This window comes from Porites lutea, chromosome 4, assembly GCF_958299795.1.
Source record: "Porites lutea chromosome 4, jaPorLute2.1, whole genome shotgun sequence".
Taxonomy (NCBI): Eukaryota; Metazoa; Cnidaria; class Anthozoa; order Scleractinia; family Poritidae; genus Porites; species Porites lutea.
The window spans coordinates 29250103-29267262 of NC_133204.1; the positions used below are offsets into that span (position 1 = coordinate 29250103).

Below are 17160 nucleotides of genomic sequence, written 5' to 3' on the forward strand. Positions count from 1 at the left end.
AAATGATATCGATTATTCTAGGATGGCTAAGTGAGCTTGTGTTCACTGTTCTTAACCTTGGAATTTATAGTGGCGGATCCAGGGATTAAATCTCAATCTCATTTCCAGACCCCTTGTAAATTTTTGAATGAAAATATAGATCAAAATTAGGTTGAGTTTGATCGTCCGGGTGAACGTAGTCCTGAAGAGGACTGTTGTTGTTGACAGTGACTGTCGTTTCGACAACCTGTGTGGTAGTCATCTTCAAAGTCAAAGTGAGTTGTCAGTTGTCAGTTAATGGTATTATACTCTGGTTATTGATCTGGTTGGTCAATTACGTCGCGCATATGTCATCGAGTTCAATTTGTTTTAAGAAATCGTAGCTCAGTGGAGATTTAAGAACCTTGTTAAAAAAAAGGACTCCATTGTTTGTGCATATACTGCATCACCTGGCTGGTGAAAACGCAGAAGTCTACGACTGAGTGCAGTTTTGTAAAGAAAGTCGTTTAAAGCTCACCATATGATATAGCATCGAAACTGACCAATCATAAATTTGGATGCTCTCGCGAGCAACCTCGTCCCCAGGGCTTTTCCCTTTGAGGGAAAAGCCCTGGGGACGAGGTTGTCTGGCGAGGTCTGCCAGTCGAATATTGTTTTTCCATTAAAGGTTCCTTTTATTTGAAGATGTGTATTTCTTAATTTTATTTATTTATTTATTTGCTGATACGAAAACCCAAAACCATTTTGTGGAAAAAGGTACACGGATACTAACTGCTGCCAAATGCCAACAAACAAATATAACAAATTGACAAGTGAAATCTTGAAAAAGTTAGTAGCTCGAATGAATGCTGACCTAGACTGATTTGATTTGCAACGAACAACCAAACATATCTCCGAAAGCTACCCACAATTCCTCCTTTCCCTTCCCAGTCCTCTGGTCCATGCCGACAAAATAGCTAATTCTGTCTGCTGATTTTTTTTTTCTTTTCTCCGCGTCTCGCTTCACCTCGCATGCATGGCAAATTTTCACGCGCGCTCACGTATTTCGCTCGCACGCACGCTAAACATGATCCCCTGGGAAAGCAAGGGACTTTTCACAATACATAGTTTACTGAAATACAAAAATAAACAAAACTCGTTTTAGCCCTGGAGCTGATTCACCTGTTTTGGCCAATCCGCCAATCGGTTTTTCGTCACGTTGATCATCTCTAGCTATCTCTGACTCAGTGTCTTGACGCAAGATAACTGACCGTGATACACTTAGTTTGTTCATAAGAGTGTTGTTTTTCAGGCCCAGGCTGAATATTCTTATTTTGCCGCCAATTTTAGGCTGGAAATATTCTTAAATTGTTCTTGAGTTATAGCTTATAAAATTTCCGTTTTAGAATGTATTGGGGCACTAAGAGTTAGTGAAAGTTTTTGGGTTTTGTTGCCAGTTGGCTAGTTTTGTCGTTTAGAGAAAGAGGTTTACTCAAAAATGTTCTTAAATTTTCGCAGATTTCAGCCTCGATATTCTTATAAAATCAGGCTCTTGATAAAATATATTCCTAATGTTAAAGCAATCGAGAACGTTTTCCGTGTTTGCATAGCCTGATATAAACACGAGAGGGGTTAGGAGAATTCGAGACAATTATACGCAAACCCGATAGGACCGGAAGTCGGGGGTTGCATAACTGTTGAGAATTCTCCTAAACCGTCGAGTGTTTATATCATGCAGGCTATGCAAATACAGGAAAATCGTTTTCTATCGCTTTTATAAATTAACTATCCCTAGAAAAAAAAGGCAAAACTCTTTGTTTGGCACTGATTAAAAGAGAAATTCTTACCAGTCGCGAATTCTAGTACACAAAGTCTTGTTTTTGTTTTGCAAAAAGATACTTTCCAAAATAACGATTTTTCTCGCTTAAAATGTCAGCATGTTTGTAAAGATTTTGCAAGTTTCAGCCGACGAGGGAATGGGTAAATAAAGTAAGCTTTTAGTAAAACTTGTCGTGTTTTCAACTTTAAAACTTGTACTTGCGTGATTAGCGCACGAAAGGCAAAATATCTTGACGTTACAAACATATGCAAATACGTCTCTCGGCCAATCAGAGGGCGCGTACTTAATCTTAGTTATTTTAAAAATAAGAGTATAAATTTATGCAAGAGTTCATAGTATCATAATAGGAAAGAGAGGAAACCTATCAAGCGTTTTTATTCATGCATACTCCATATCATGAAATGATATTGATATAAAATGAACAGATATTTATTCAACTTGTATTGTTATGTGGGCTTGCCTCAACTATTGCATAGATCAGCCCAGTTGTTAAACATTGATAATAAATACTAGAAAAGAACTGATATAAACACGAGAGGCTGTCGATAAAATCGCGTGTTTCTTATATTAATACTCTATTAGTGATGCGGAAACCATTGTTGGTTGGCTTTTGTGTTATGGTGTGCCGGGAATTGTGTTCAATGTCTTTGCAATCCTTTGTATGACGTCATTTGGTGATTGCATCCGTCCAAGAAAGTCTAGGGTCATGAAACAAGAAACTACCGTAAAATATTTCTTTTGCAAAATATACACTAAATGAACTTCATGTACAACACTTTTATCTTTAGCGATTAGTATGAATTAAACAGCACCGTCTAATATAACAACTATGACAGTTCAGTTTGCCATTGTCAGGAAACAGTATTGTAAACACTTGAAGGATGAAGTTGCCAAATGATAAACTAAATCAGAAAACATGTATGGGTGTCATTCTCCAACGGTCAAGCGCTTCTCTACTTTAACTTATGGAAAAAAGCATTGAACTATTAAAGAAACCTCTCAGAGAACGTACTTAAAAAAACTCGCTCAGGGTATTTTTCACAGGGCTGGTGATTACGTCAAGGAGGAATATTTTAGAAATCGAATCGTCTACATACCGATAATGATAGCTCTGCTACCCTTGACATTTGGGCAGATACATTTCTTGTATTAATTAATTATACCCTGGCTTCAGAGGTCAGTTCTCGAAATATCAAAGTGGGAAGAAAAAACTCGTGCGCACGGTTTAATAAGCTCCCCAGACGGAAAGAAAAAAAAACTTTTAAAAACAGTAACAACAGAAACAACAGCAGCACCCAGGGTCATGATGTAAATGGCAAATGAAACTGAAATGACTGCCAAGAAAATTACGCATTTTGCTGTTTGGCGCTCACTACTGCCTTCATTCTAAGTTTAAAATTGGTTAACAGTTTATCGCCAAATTTCTGCATAGTTTTGTCGACTATGAAAGCAGAACAACCCGGATTATACTGGGCACCGGGAATTTTACATTTTCTGTAATGAAAAACACGAGCTATATTCCAGTTTACTTTGTCAGCGTGGTAAAACTCCTCGTTGGGTTTGCTTATGTGATGAATTCCTTGCTCAAAAATTCTCCGCGGATCTACGATGCACTTGGTGTAATATGGAGTTACCTTACTTGTTCGGTGAAAATCTCGCTGCGTCATTAAATGCGAGCCGTTTTGATCCTTTGAAGGATCAAAAAGGACGCTTTCAAAGCAATGTCCGCAGTGCTTTTCCTTATGAATGTACTCTAACATTGCGCTTATGTTCTCATGGCGAAGGGGTACTATGAACTCATCCAAGTCATGAAACGCAACAAAGTCGAGATGTCTCATGGAGCGGAACAAACACTCCCATACAGCCAACGGTTGAGCAAAATAGTGCACTTGGTCTTTAGTGTAAGAAGGTAAATTCCACCGAAAAACACTCACTACGCCGATATCTTGATAATATTTCAAGACATTTCGTACTTTCTCAGACATTGCAAAGTCGTAAAATGTAAAATGCGAAGCCCCCAAAATCTGCCCGAGTTCTAGAAATTCGATTATTCTTTCAACGGAGACATCGCCGTGGACTGGAGGGATACAAATGCCGTATTTGCTTCGGACTCTACTCTTCTCGTCTCCACTTTGTCGGCCAATATAACGAACTGGGAAGACCTTCGTGTTACTCAATTTTCTTTCAGTAGACTTTATTGTTGCCGAGATATTCACTAAGCAAGGTTTGCTGTTCAGAGTTTGCGGAACAGGACAAGAAGCCACAAAGGCTCCAAAGCGCCTGTTGGCATGATTTTCGTTATGCTCATAGAACCAAGCTTTACTAGTAAAAGTTTCTTGTTTTAATACGCTTTTGAAAAAACAAGTTATAGAGGGTAGATTCCATTTCGAGGTCAGCATCAAAATTCGTATAAAATGCTGAGATTTTCGATCGTCAAACCAAACCGAGTACACCACAGCTCCTTCGATAATGTCGCGGAATCCAGGCTCTTTTGCGATTTTAGGACATGCGGTATTTCCTTCCAACAACGGTTCTGGTACTTTGAAAACGTCGTTAACCTTTTCCACGTTTCCACGATCACGGTCCAGAGCCGTGCTTGCATTTGTATTAGGTGTATTTTTACCACTTGTTATTTCAATGAATGATACTGCTTCTTGGTCTCGGTGTGAGTGTTCAGCAACGTCACGAACAAAAATTTTCGGGTTTTTTTGCTGCATCGTGGACGTTTGAAACAGCAAAGGAAAACACAGGCAAGTGAAAACTAAGATTGCGAAAACCACCCGTTTTCTGCGTCTCCCGTAACGATAACAGCCGCGGAAAAATCCAAACCAGTTGGCAAAGTTGACCATGATTAAAGTGAATTTGAATAGTTATGAAGCCAACTGTGCTTGAACTTTTACTGAGCCGTGTCCGGGTTAGAGCAATTACGTGTTTTTTTTGTTGTTGTTTTTTTTTAGGCAATTACCGTTATTGGTTCTTGTCTTTTTTGACTGGCTAAAGTTTAATTGCTCTTCGTAACGGTCCAACAGACTTCTAGTTCAAACTCAGGCCAATTAAGGCATGACTACCTAATTAAATATGCATCTTTTAGTAAATGCTATTTAGAACGGTTTGTTTCCATCGGTCAGTGCACCTGAATAGTGAACTACGAATGTGGCTCAACGAAAAAAACACGTAAAACGTGATTTCAAATAACACGTGACATCCCTTCGTCAATGACGTCACAAAACACGTTTTCCTAAACGGGGAAGGGTTGCAAACCTTAACCTTAGGAATTTTCACTACCAAAATGTTACATAAACAGTGTAAATCGTAAATTAGCCTTGTATGATAGGAAATGTTATTTATCCTATTAGCTATTTAACTAACTAATAAGTCACGTGACCCTTTTCCCTTTATTTACCGATTCCTATACAACGTAAACACACATACAAGGCGAATTTATAAGAACCTTTTTAATAGCCTCTACAATGTACCTAAAAGAACTTGTTGCTCTTTCATTATCCTTTCCCCATTTTAGAGTAAATATTTTGACCGTTAAAACTCAATTATCAGTCACGTGACGAAAATTTGAGCTTCTAAAATGAACTCATATTAGTAATATTGCTAAGGCCATTAAGCTACATTTGTAGTTCAATTTTCAGGATCGTTGATAAAAGCAAACCGTTCTAAATAGCATTTTTTATTACGACACATTGTTGTTGTCGGATGACTGACTGACCATTCCTCAATAAACTATTTCACATTGAATGTTTCGTGATAGTGTAGTCAGAATAGGCTTTTTTTCAACGAGACACTGGAGACAGCATTCCTATTCTGGTGTCACGCACTGTAAAAACTCGAAAGTTCAAATTGCTGTATTTTCGAAATGAAACATGCTACAGGAATGGAAACTTGCACAAAGTTTTACTTTTCGTTTATCTTCAACCTAGTGTAAATAAGAATTCGTAAAACGTCGCTATTTTGACTTTACAATTTGATGACGTCACTATGAAAACCATCTACATTGTGCTCAGCTTTAGGCTATGTTCACGCTATACTGGACAGCTTTAACCCTTTAAGCCCCAAGATCCACATACAAATTCTCCAAACTGATCTCCATACATTTCCTTCATGAATGAGTTGAGAGAATTTGATAGAAGATCAAAGCATTTTCTCTTAGGTAATCATTTTGTTAATTCTCATAACCCAATCTCTTGACATTGTATGGATATTGTTAGGAGAAAATTGATGTTGGTCACTATTGGGACTTAAAGGGTTAATTTTCGTGCCGACATGATGTAGTATGAACACACATCCGTTTAGAGATCTGTGCGGCGCGGCCTCGCTCCGTTAGAGATGATCTAGCCGAAATAAATTACTATTTTTATTTGTGAACAGAAGCCTTATCCGGTACAGTTTTCGTACCGGCGCAAAAGCCATCCGGTATTATGTGAACTTAGCCTTATTAGTCTCGCTTACTTGAGCAGAGCGAGACTCCTAAAATGCAGTCGTTTTTTTTTTTTCGTCGGACCTAGTTTGTAGGCCGCCCCGCGTTCTTAGCGAAGACCGTGGAAACTGGGGATAAGAATCGTGACGACTTTCATTGTATGGAAATGAGTCCCGTGATGAGAATGCAGTTTATTTCGGCGATGACTGAAATGACGCATGTAAGGTTGGCAATGAATTTTAACTGGGCTGCAAAGGGGCTATTTTTCCTGAGGGGAGGCGGCGGATATACACATTCAGGCTACTACAAAACCTTGTTAAACATAGAGTGCAGCGCATTTGCTTTTGATTTTAATATTTCGCTGGTTTTCATAATCAGACCTTTAGTTCAACATAGAGTGCTGCACATTGTTTTTGCTTTAGTTTCGCTGATTTTCATAAACGGTCTTCCCTTACAAATTAAAAGATCGAGGACATGACTTCACTTCCCTTGTCACACAGAGCAATACCGGTAGTTTAAGGCGTAGCCATGCAAGGCCTCCCTCGGTCCCTCCTCCACAGAAGTTTCTGCTGCGCCGTTCGATAAAAACAAAAATAAAAAAATAGGCACGCTGGGACTGATGGAGAAAGGAAAAGCAGCCAAATAGTCAAATAGGAGAGCTTGCTCGCAGGCTACCGTGATTGCAAAAGCTGGCAATCATAACGTTGCTGCTATTTTACGCCTTATCAGGTTATGCGAAAGTTTTAACATCGATCACTGAGAAGCTAAGCACGACAATAAAAGCTTCCGCGACATTCAGTACATCTTGCGTCTGTACACCATTAATGCACCGTCTGTAAGCTGGAATGCCATTTGATGAAATTTTTTCCAGGCTGTCAAGCAAACACCTCGGTTTAAATGGTTGGCTTTCTGTTTTTGCATTTCTGGATTCCAGCAACGTTGTTGATCTTTTACAATAGGGCTTTGTTGTCATATCCCTTGCATAAGACTGTTCATAGTCAGTTCGACACTCCCTATTCTATTAAATCAAATTCAAGAGTGACATCATCACCAATTAAAACAAATGGAGCCCAGTACCTCACGGCACCGAACTGACCAGAGTCTTGAAGGCACTTCATATCCCGGTGAAGGGCAACAATAGGCGCGTCCCGCTCCAGTCCTGTCCTCCATTTCTTTGGCAACTCTTAAATGTTTTTCATGGCATGCGATGGCCTGTTCAAAGTCAGCGAGACTATTGTAAACAATTCCCAAATTACCGTAAGCATTTCCTTCACCAATCCTGTCACCCAATTCTTTAGCGATGCTGAGATGATCTCTATGGAACATTTCCGCTTGTTTATAAGCACCAATGATATGATAGAGATTGCCCAGATTGCAGTAGGCCTTTCCCTCTCCATTCCTATCACCCAAGTCTTTAGCCATACGTAGGTGTCGCTTTTAATACTCTTCAGCTTGTTGGTAATCACCGAGACTGTGGTATGCATTACCCAGATTGCAATAAGCGACTCCCTCTTCGATCTTGTCGCCTTTTTAGCAATGGTCAAATGCCGTTTGTGATATTCTATAGCACGCTTAAAGTCACCAAGATTTCGAAAAGCGTTTCCCAGATCGCTGTATGCGCATCCTTCACTAGCTCTGTCGCCCAGTTCCTTGGCGATGTTAAGTTCTGGTACTCTGTGGCTCGTTCAAAATTTCCAAAACTATGATGAATTTTACCCAGGTTACAATACTCACGACCTTCTCCAGCTCTGTCCATTGCGTCAACTGAAATTCGCAGTAGCTGTTCGTGAAACTCTATGGCGGTTTCAAAACTAACGTGGTAAGGGCCATTTATATCATGTTTCTCATGGGCGTGTCCCGTCCAGGAGTTATCTTCGTTTTCGCCGTCAAAACTGAAAATTTGCTTGTGGTTCTTTGTATTTGCTACTGCTCGTACTACCATTTTCTTTTTATTGTCTTTTTCCCTTCAACTGCTCAATAGTTACCAGGTAGACAAGATTGAATTTTGAGGTGTTATTCAAGCACTTCACAACTGTTGGATTATTTCAAATTATTAACTTGATATATCGCGTAATCTCAAAAAGGGCCTTGAACATTTGTATGGGAATCCCAGTGAAGTCGACTTTTACGGAGAATTTCAGAGTGTATTTATCTTCTTGGAGTCTAATTCCTGGAATCCCCTACAAATCCTAGACAGAACCCTGTTTCGCCGCATGTAAGGTAACCAAAGAAAGAATTGGATTCTGGGTTCCACGCTCAGGATTCCGGATTCCAGGTACTGGATTCCGGATTATTTGTCTGTGGAACGTGGATTCCGATTCCAATCGGTAGCGGGATTCTGGATTTCTTGAGCTGAAATGCGGACAAAGCAACCACGCGACTGAAAAGCGACGCGAACGACTTCGTAAATGCTAAAAGCCATGCAAGAAAGAAACCTCTGCTCGCGCAAGGCAATATGAGGACATATGTTGAAGGCCGATTTTGAAGGAAATATTATGATTTGTTATGTTCCTAGACTTTCACTCAACTAAACAGAGACTGCCATTGGTTGATTCTTGATCACATCACCTTGACTAAAATCAAATGTATCCCGATCGTAAGCCGTCTCTTCAAGAGAACAGAACCCCAATAAGAAAGTAATTAGAGGAGTTAATCAGTTCATTGATCAGTCTCGACTTTATAGTAAAATTTATTCCTAATCATAGAGTATGTAGGACATTGAAAAAGAAAGTGAACTTCGTCTTCTATTAGATTTCGATAGATTTAAATTCCGAAATGACTCTGAGGCTTTCTGGTCATTTCTTTATTTGGTTTGGTTTTCTTTATGCACAACTCTTTGCTGGAAATTGCGAGAGAATGGAGTCGTGAAAAAATTTGTAATTTTGTGCATAAAGCCTCGGAGTCATGTTAGAAGACACCCAATCCCAATTAGTCCCACGGTCACCCAACGTCAACTTTCGGAAAATCTCTGTTCGGAAGACTCTTTAAGATCTAGAATTTTCGGAACTTTTGTCTTAAAATTTCTTGCTTGCCTGCCTCTCCTAAGATTTTTGATCATCTAAAAAATGGTACAAATGCTCATTTTTAACAGATTTTTACCCTAAAAAGGTCACTTAGAGTTTTTCGGGAGCCTTTTTTCTTTGCTGAAATTTTCGAACAGTTAAGTTTTGATCCTATAATTTTTAGATCGCTAGACTTTCAGCTAGGAAATCCAAACATATGAAAAATTTTCAGGGGATAAAAATATGCCTATATTTACCGTTTAAATACTAAAATAGGTTTAACAATGCTATGTTTATTAAGTGGTTTTGAACTATATTCTCGTTGGGTGCCCCTGTTAGTCGATCTCACTCCCGACTGTTTCCTAGTATCGTCATCCAACACTCCTCCCCACAAAAGCGGGGAAGAGTATTGCGTGACGACACTAAAAACGGCTGTGAGGAGACTAACTAATCCCAATAGACGATCATCGATTTTAGCGGGAGGTCCAGGAGTGGGTAGCCTGTGTTGCAGCCGGCTCACGCTTCGTCTAGACCATTCATTAGTTTAGCTCTATGCAGCAGAGTTAGAGATCTTTAGAGTGTCTGCCACGCAACCTTGGGAGGGGGGGGCGAGGCTAAATTAGAACCGGCAGCATGATACAGCAACTATTTTGGCAAAACATCAAGAGGAGAATGATTGGCTTCATGGGCATTAACTCGCCAATGTGTTTAAACATGTTCTAAAGAGACCCGAGGTGTAGGGGAGCCATGCATTCGAGAAATTTTTTTTTTGTCCCGCTTTCGTAGTTTTCGTGACATCACAGATGTAATGTTTCTTCCTTTATATACTGTTATTTTACCCGCGGAGCAATATTTTTAAAAAAAAAAAAGGGGGGGGGCTTGCCTTAGGCCATAAGGCGGCTGAAAATAGCTGGGCCTCAGCTTGGCCAAGAAAGTTCTGGACGAAGCTCCTGGACTTTTTACACAATTTTTGTGACCGTTAATGCTCGGACAGTCACATTTTCGATTTTCTGTCAGTATCATCGATGTAAATATTATTCAAACTTCGTGTCTTCTGGGGAATTCTGCCGCCTTGAGGATAGCGAGGAACCGAACGAGACGGCTAATTCTTCATAACCAGTTACCGTTGACCAATATCAGTACAATTTGACGTCAGTTTCACTGATAATCAGTGAAAAAAGAGATAGCAGAATGAGTGGTAGCTCAGCTGTTTTGCTGAGAGCTAACCGAAAAATAACCGACGATTTCACACGTTTTGTAAAGAAGAAAACACCGAACTTCTACCTAAACTGACATGGCAAGAGTTAAAAAATACTACCCGACGGATAAAGTCTACCCATCCTGAAACTGCCGAGAAAGACATAAATGTTATGAAGACAGGACTGCTTTACACAGATCGAGATAAGCACCCCCTGCATGTGTTGACGCTAGGAGACTGATTTTGAATATGATAACTGAAATAATCATTGGATTCGGCTTTTGTCAGACTGGACGCCTTTTATGAAAAGCTACGCAGGCCTGTGTCCGCTGAACCGGCGGTAACACCCACTCTGCATAAGTCTTCATATCATACTAAGCCTCATACAATAAATGCTAAAAAAAAAACAACAACAACAACGCCACAATTTCCATGCGTTAATACCATGATGTTTCCTTCCCCCAAGCAATCATTTCTAAGGGAGTAATTTTGACAAATATTTAAATATATTTGCATCATCTTTCAATCGGCCGTTCAGCCTATTTCAATCTGTCTTCTCCCACCCTAGCCTGATTTTCAGACAACCGAGGTTGTTTTCAACCCCCTCGAGAGAGGGAGAGAAGCGAAGGGGCCGCGAACAACCTCCGATCGACGGCTGAGACTCAGGCTACTCGATCCCATCCCCGCTGTTTCCATTTAAAAATCGTGTGGTATTTTCAGTGTAAAGCACTCCAGGCTAGCGATTTCTGGTTCGCAATTTAAGGACAAAAAAATAATGTGCTAGCTGTAAAAGGAAATGAAATGAACTCATCATCAAAAAAACGAAATTCTTCACACTGCTCTTGGTTTTGCTTTTGTACGGCTTGGTTCAGACGCCGAACTTTTCATTAGCCGAAACTCGGCTAATTCGAATCACCAGGCCGACGCTGAATTGATTCAGACGCCGATCTTAATTCCAGCCGTACTAAGTTCCAAAGGAGAAAAATATTCATTTCGGTCAAACTGCTTACAAAACACGTTATAATAACTTATGCATCTGGTTCGCAGATACATGAAAAGGTCGGCGTCTGAATCAAATCTGTTCCAAAGTCGATCGAAATTCCCGGCCGGGCTAGGCTAGGTGGGAAGAATGGCTGAGCCGTTCCAAATTGAAACAGGCGTTCCTAATTGATTCAGACGCCGAACTTTTCATTATTTAATTCAATGTATTAGGCAGTCGGCAAATACCCGTACGTCCTTCATGTTTTGTTTGCACTTCAAGAACATACCTCATATCCCGAGGTAGACTTAAGCTTTGCATAAATCGTAAATTTTGGACGGATTCAACAAACCGGAGGCTAGTGCTTTTTCCATAGTTCTTTTCGTAATATTAATGCCAGAGGGTTTAAATTTTAGAATAAGATTTTTTTGCGGATCAGTCTGTTTTTATGTGTTATCTATTTTTTAAGGGAAATAAAATTTAGCAACACAAATTAAGCTTTACCGTAAATGTCCTTACTTCCTTTTTAAACAAAATATATTGTATATTATAGATCAAAAGAAACCTCCAAGACGCCGTTTCTGAATTCAATTTTAGTTCTTTTTCACGCTCACTTCGATGATGTCATTGCCTTTCATACAACGCCAAGCGTTTTCGCCTGCGTTTTATACAATGATACACGTGTCGTTTACGACTTGTTCACAATCACGAACATATTTCGTGATTTGTTCCAGTGTGTTGAATTTAATTTTTAAGTATTGTACGGACCTAAATATTCATCAAACAGTAAATTAATAAATACCCGGAGGCAACGAAGAACGAATTGAAAGAGAAACGAAATCGAACTCCCTTTACATTAGTTTTCAGTCTCCGCTTCAGCATCGATCAATCTTGATGATACTTTAGGTAAACACAAAAACTGGAACACTCCTGTGACTATTTTTCATTTCATTTCAGATTTACCTCAAAATAAAGTCCAGTATTATTGATTGTTACCCATATTAAAAGTTTTCGAATGTTGTCATTTTCAGTTGCCGGCCAGCTGAAATATAAAAACTGTTTTGCAACAACAGATGACAAAGACCTTGCACTATAAATATTTTATCTTTTTCAAAGTCAATAACATCAAACGAGAAAATTATCGCGCACGTTTTGGTATACACTGACTCTTCCATAAAATAGTATTTTTAAAAATTGGGTTTCTAATTGCGATTTTATCAGTATTCCTGCTATTGTTCCAAATTCTTATCGGGAACAAATACGGAAACCAAACGCTGAAAACGAAACTGGATTTGCATGTGAACCATAGTTTCCGATTATCATGCGGTGCGTTTATATGAGAACTAATAAGATCTGATTTATTGCCAACTCATTTCTTGACATGCAGTAAATCTGCTTATCGAGCAAAAGATGCGTCACAGAACTTTTACTAACGTTAGCTTTTTAGACACGGGCCCATAGGTTTTTTTAGTGGAAAGTTACGATTTTCGCAATAAAAAGTAGAACATCCCCTCAGGGTTAAGAAAGCTATTTGCTGTAGGGGGCGATTTACAACATGTAGACCAAGTTGTGTCTTTTCTACCCTTGTTATTATCTTGCAACTAAAATAAACTGATTTCAGAGCATAATAAAAGTGACAAACCAAACACAAACATATTTTTTTGAGGCAATTATTTTCTAGATTTGCGGTCAGTTATAATATTCATACTTAGTTTGAAATTGAAGGATAGTTTTTCTCCAAATCTCTGCATGGTTTTGTCGACTGTGAAAGCGGAACATCTCGGCTGAAACAAAGCATTGGGATCCTGGCATTTTCTATAATGAAAAATACGCGCCAAATTCCAGTTCACTTTATCTGCAAGGTAAAACTCTTCGATGGGTTTGCTAATGTGATGTATTCCTTGCTCGAAAATTCTCCGCGGATCGACGATGCACTTGGTCCAATATGGAGTCACTTGACTTGTTCGGTGGAAAACACTCTGGGTTATTAAATGAGAACTGTCCTCTTCTGATGTCGTATCAAAAAGAACGCTTTCAAAGCAATGACCGCAATGTTGTTCCTCATGAATATACTCTAGCAATGCGGTTATGTTCTCATGGCGAAGGGGTACAATGAATTCATCCAAGTCATGAAACGCAACAAAGTCATGATGACTAATTGAACGGAATAAACAGTCCCAGATAGCCAATGGTTGACCAAAATAGTGCAAATCGTCCTTTCCAATGTACGAGGGTAAATTCCACCGAAAAACACTCACTAAACCTAGATCTTGATAATACTTTAAGACGTTTCGCACACTCTTAGACATTGATAAATCATAAAATGTAAAATGTGAAGCGCCCAAAATCTGCGTGAGTTCTAAAAACTCAATTATTTTTCCAACAAAAACGTCACCGTGGACGGGAGGGATACAAATGCCGTATCTCTTTTGAATTCTGTTCTCTTGACCACCGCTTAGTTGACCTATAGAACCAACTGGAAAGACCATCGCGTTACTCTCGCCCGGTTGAGCGGTTAAGGTGACGGAAATATTCATCGAGCATGGAACGCTGTTAAGAGTTTTTGGAACAACACAGGAGGCTATAAAGCCTCCAAAACGCCGTTGGTAATTTTCGTTGTGCTCATAGAACGAGGCCTCAACCGCAATAGTCTTCTGCGTTAAATCATTTTGAAAAAGACAAGTTACCGATGGAGTTCTTTTTTTCAAGGACATCAACAAAATTCGTATAAAATGCTGAGATTTTCGATCATCAAACCAAAGCGAGTACACCAATACTCCATGGACAATCTCGCGAAATCTTGGCTTCTCTATGAGTTTTGGACAAGCGTGCATCTTTTTTTTGGTAGTTTCGCGCGCAGTATCTGAAACGTGGTCAACTTTTATGTCGTCATAGTTTAAAGGTAAATTTCTACGGCCGAAGTCGCGTTTTCCATTTGATTTATCCTTCACATCCTCAGCACTTGTTATTCTAACTGCTGATAGTTGTTCCTGGCGGGAAATTCTCTCACTGCCATTTTCGAAATTTACAAGCAGAAACAGGCCAGTGACTAAAATTGCGACAACCGCAAGTTTTTTGCGTCTGTAATGAACATAGCCGCCGATGCAACCACTCTTCACAAAACGTATCATTATGAAAATAAATTGGAAAGCGAGGTTGACCGAGCTAACAACGCCGCACCGCGATCAGTCGTGAAACACATATTGTCACAACAGCCAATAGAAACCGTATTCCCGCTAAGTCAATTTAGTCACAGCGTTTGTACCCCTGCATGACTGACAAACAAACCCTATTCGCATTATTGTAATACGTTTTTGTCGCACTACTTTAAGGAGTTTACATTCAATCGAATGTTATTGTACAGTGTTTCGCCGGACAGCGGAGGTTTTCGTGGCTTGTTTAAAGTAAAATAAATTATACAGAGAGAAACTGCACAGGTGACAATGCTTTGACGCCGGTTTCTGAAAGTTATTTTTTCGTAAACAAAAAATATTTAAAGAGAGGGAAAAAAACATGTTCAAATTATTGAGAACAATAGAAACCGAACTAAGCTCGATAGCTTCGGAGAAAGAAAACGAACTGCAGTCAGGAAAGAAGGCAAGATCTCAACACTTCAATTGATTATATTTGAGATTTAATTTCATCTAAATAATTAACATCAATAAACTGGCATTAAAACAATCTTAGTTCCTCTGCACGATTTTCCATTCGAAAAAAAAACTCCTTATTGTATGTCTGCATTTGGAGTACGAACAGTGCTATCGCCCCTTATAAAACAAAAAGGGGTCTTTAAGTCATGGCCCCTGAAAGAACAACTTTTTTTGTATTTTATTAACCTTTAGTCTGAGAAAACAGCCGACATTTGGCGACGCTACCACTGGTTTTCCGGCCAAATGACGTCTGTGAAACGAGCGCAGAAATTCCATACTGACGACGCGTCACTAACCAGATCTGGGTGGTGCTTCTGATTGGTTTAATCAAATTAATTTCCCACGTGGCACGACCAATCTGTGCTCGGTTCTCAGACGTCATTTGGCGGGCAAACCAGTGGTAGCGTCGCCAAATGTCGGCTGTTAGGCTAATAATTAACCTTTCCAGTGTATTGATTAATCAAGAGAATGTAGAAAGCAGTCTTAAAATTAATTCATCCCTATCCTTCGCTTTCCGATTGAAATGAAAAACAATAAAAATCTTGTTAATTTTCTCCAAGATAAATTCACAAGGTCTTGATATTCTAATGAATTTCTATAATTTATTACTGTGTCATAGTAAGGTGGCAAAATAAAAAATAACAATAATATAAAAATGGCCGGGTTTTCCATCAGTTTTTCATTGATAACTTGAAGATAATCTTGCTGGAATGTTTCTGATGACTCCATCAAAATATCATGGAAATGCCATGAAAATTCCCTTAAAATTAAAATACAGATTATCGGTCCATGAAAGGTTCCACATTTCAATGAAGTCCATTAAATAACAACGGGAATATTTTACAGTTTTGGTGTTCTTAATCTCGTTGATCCAAACAACGTATCTCCCACTATTGCTTCAAAAGAGCATTCAACCATTTCTTAAAGAAATTTAAAAAATTTTCATCGAGGTAGTTTTCGTAACGCTGTCGCTCAGCAAGACTGGACTTATAACGGTTCTGATGATTCCTTTTGCACCCCGCCATTGCGGTCTCTCGTTATTCAGGAACTAAGGCGTGGTGGCATGATCAAACGCCCTTCGTACTTTAAGTTAGCCGAGCCTAACCCATTTACCGCATTTTTTCGGTTATGATTAGTGTGTCAACTTGACTGAATCAAATTAGAAAATTCAGGGTGCGTCGCATGATAACCGAAGTACAGTAATTGAGTTCGGCTCATGCATGTGAATTGCGGCGTTTAACCTGGGGCCCGTTTCTCGAAAGTCTCCTTAACTTTTCGGGCACGAGTCCTAGCTAACAAACCAGTCCATGTTGTTTTCTTAACCGATAGTTTTATCATATCATCTACAAAACTAATTGACACGTTAATCTTTAATGTAAACAACAACAACTCTTCGCGCTCATTAACTATAGGAACTTTCGAGGAACGGGCCCCTAGGGCAGGGCCCGAATATACTCGTCGTTCTGACGGTGTTTGCGTTAAAGGGGAAGGGTTGACAGTCTTTAGTTCAGTAAAATTCGGTCACAAGACTGGTTGCCATGCTCTAGCCTTTCCAGTTGGCGAAAAATGTATCTGTACGTTATAAAACATCAATGAAGACTAACTCAAAATTACATAAAAGGAGTTATATTTCTCCATTTGAAGAAAATTCATTTACAAGCAATCGCCTCTAAATATCAAGGTCGGCGAGGTTTGGGGGCATGCGGAAATCTCTCGTAACAGCGTTTATCTTAGAAAATGGGAAGAGCCCTGAGACTAGGTTGTTTACGAAAGAGAGTTGGGAAACAAGACACTTCATGGGCATGACCAAATGATTTTCAGCACACAGTATAAGACTTTATCTCTTTTAGTTTGGGTTATAATAAGGAAATTTTGAGTCTTTTGACTAACATTTTTACACGTAGGATAATGATGTACTCTTAGCCCTTTGGCTAACACTGAAAAGTGCATCTTACAGCACAGATCAGCAGCTCTCCTGTGAAATGGATTTTTGTTGTATACTTTTAAACCAATAAATTAATCTGAAAACTTAGAACTGGATGTTATGGTCAGTAGTTGAGTATCTATCCTAATGTTTTAAGTTCATGCATAAGCCTCCCATTTC

General features: G+C 39.2%; 2 protein-coding genes across 2 annotated transcripts; both read right to left on the minus strand.

Annotated features, from left to right (window-relative positions):
• Positions 1-3144: 3144 nt before the first annotated feature.
• On the minus strand, positions 3145-4515 carry LOC140934514 (beta-1,4-galactosyltransferase galt-1-like). Its single transcript, XM_073384126.1, has one exon. The coding sequence runs from the start codon at positions 4513-4515 to the stop codon at positions 3145-3147; it is 1371 nt and encodes a 456-aa protein (XP_073240227.1).
• An 8057-nt stretch (positions 4516-12572) lies between these two features.
• LOC140935269 (beta-1,4-galactosyltransferase galt-1-like) lies at positions 12573-14577 on the minus strand. The gene has a single exon (XM_073384816.1). The coding sequence runs from the start codon at positions 14535-14537 to the stop codon at positions 13077-13079; it is 1461 nt and encodes a 486-aa protein (XP_073240917.1). The 5' UTR covers positions 14538-14577; the 3' UTR covers positions 12573-13076.
• Positions 14578-17160: the final 2583 nt, after the last annotated feature.

Excerpts from the sequence above, each read along its gene's own strand:
- LOC140934514 (XM_073384126.1), bottom strand. The coding sequence starts at position 4,515 with ATGCAGCAAAAAAACCCGAAAATTTTTGTTCGTGACGTTGCTGAACAC.
- LOC140935269 (XM_073384816.1), bottom strand. The coding sequence starts at position 14,537 with ATGATACGTTTTGTGAAGAGTGGTTGCATCGGCGGCTATGTTCATTAC.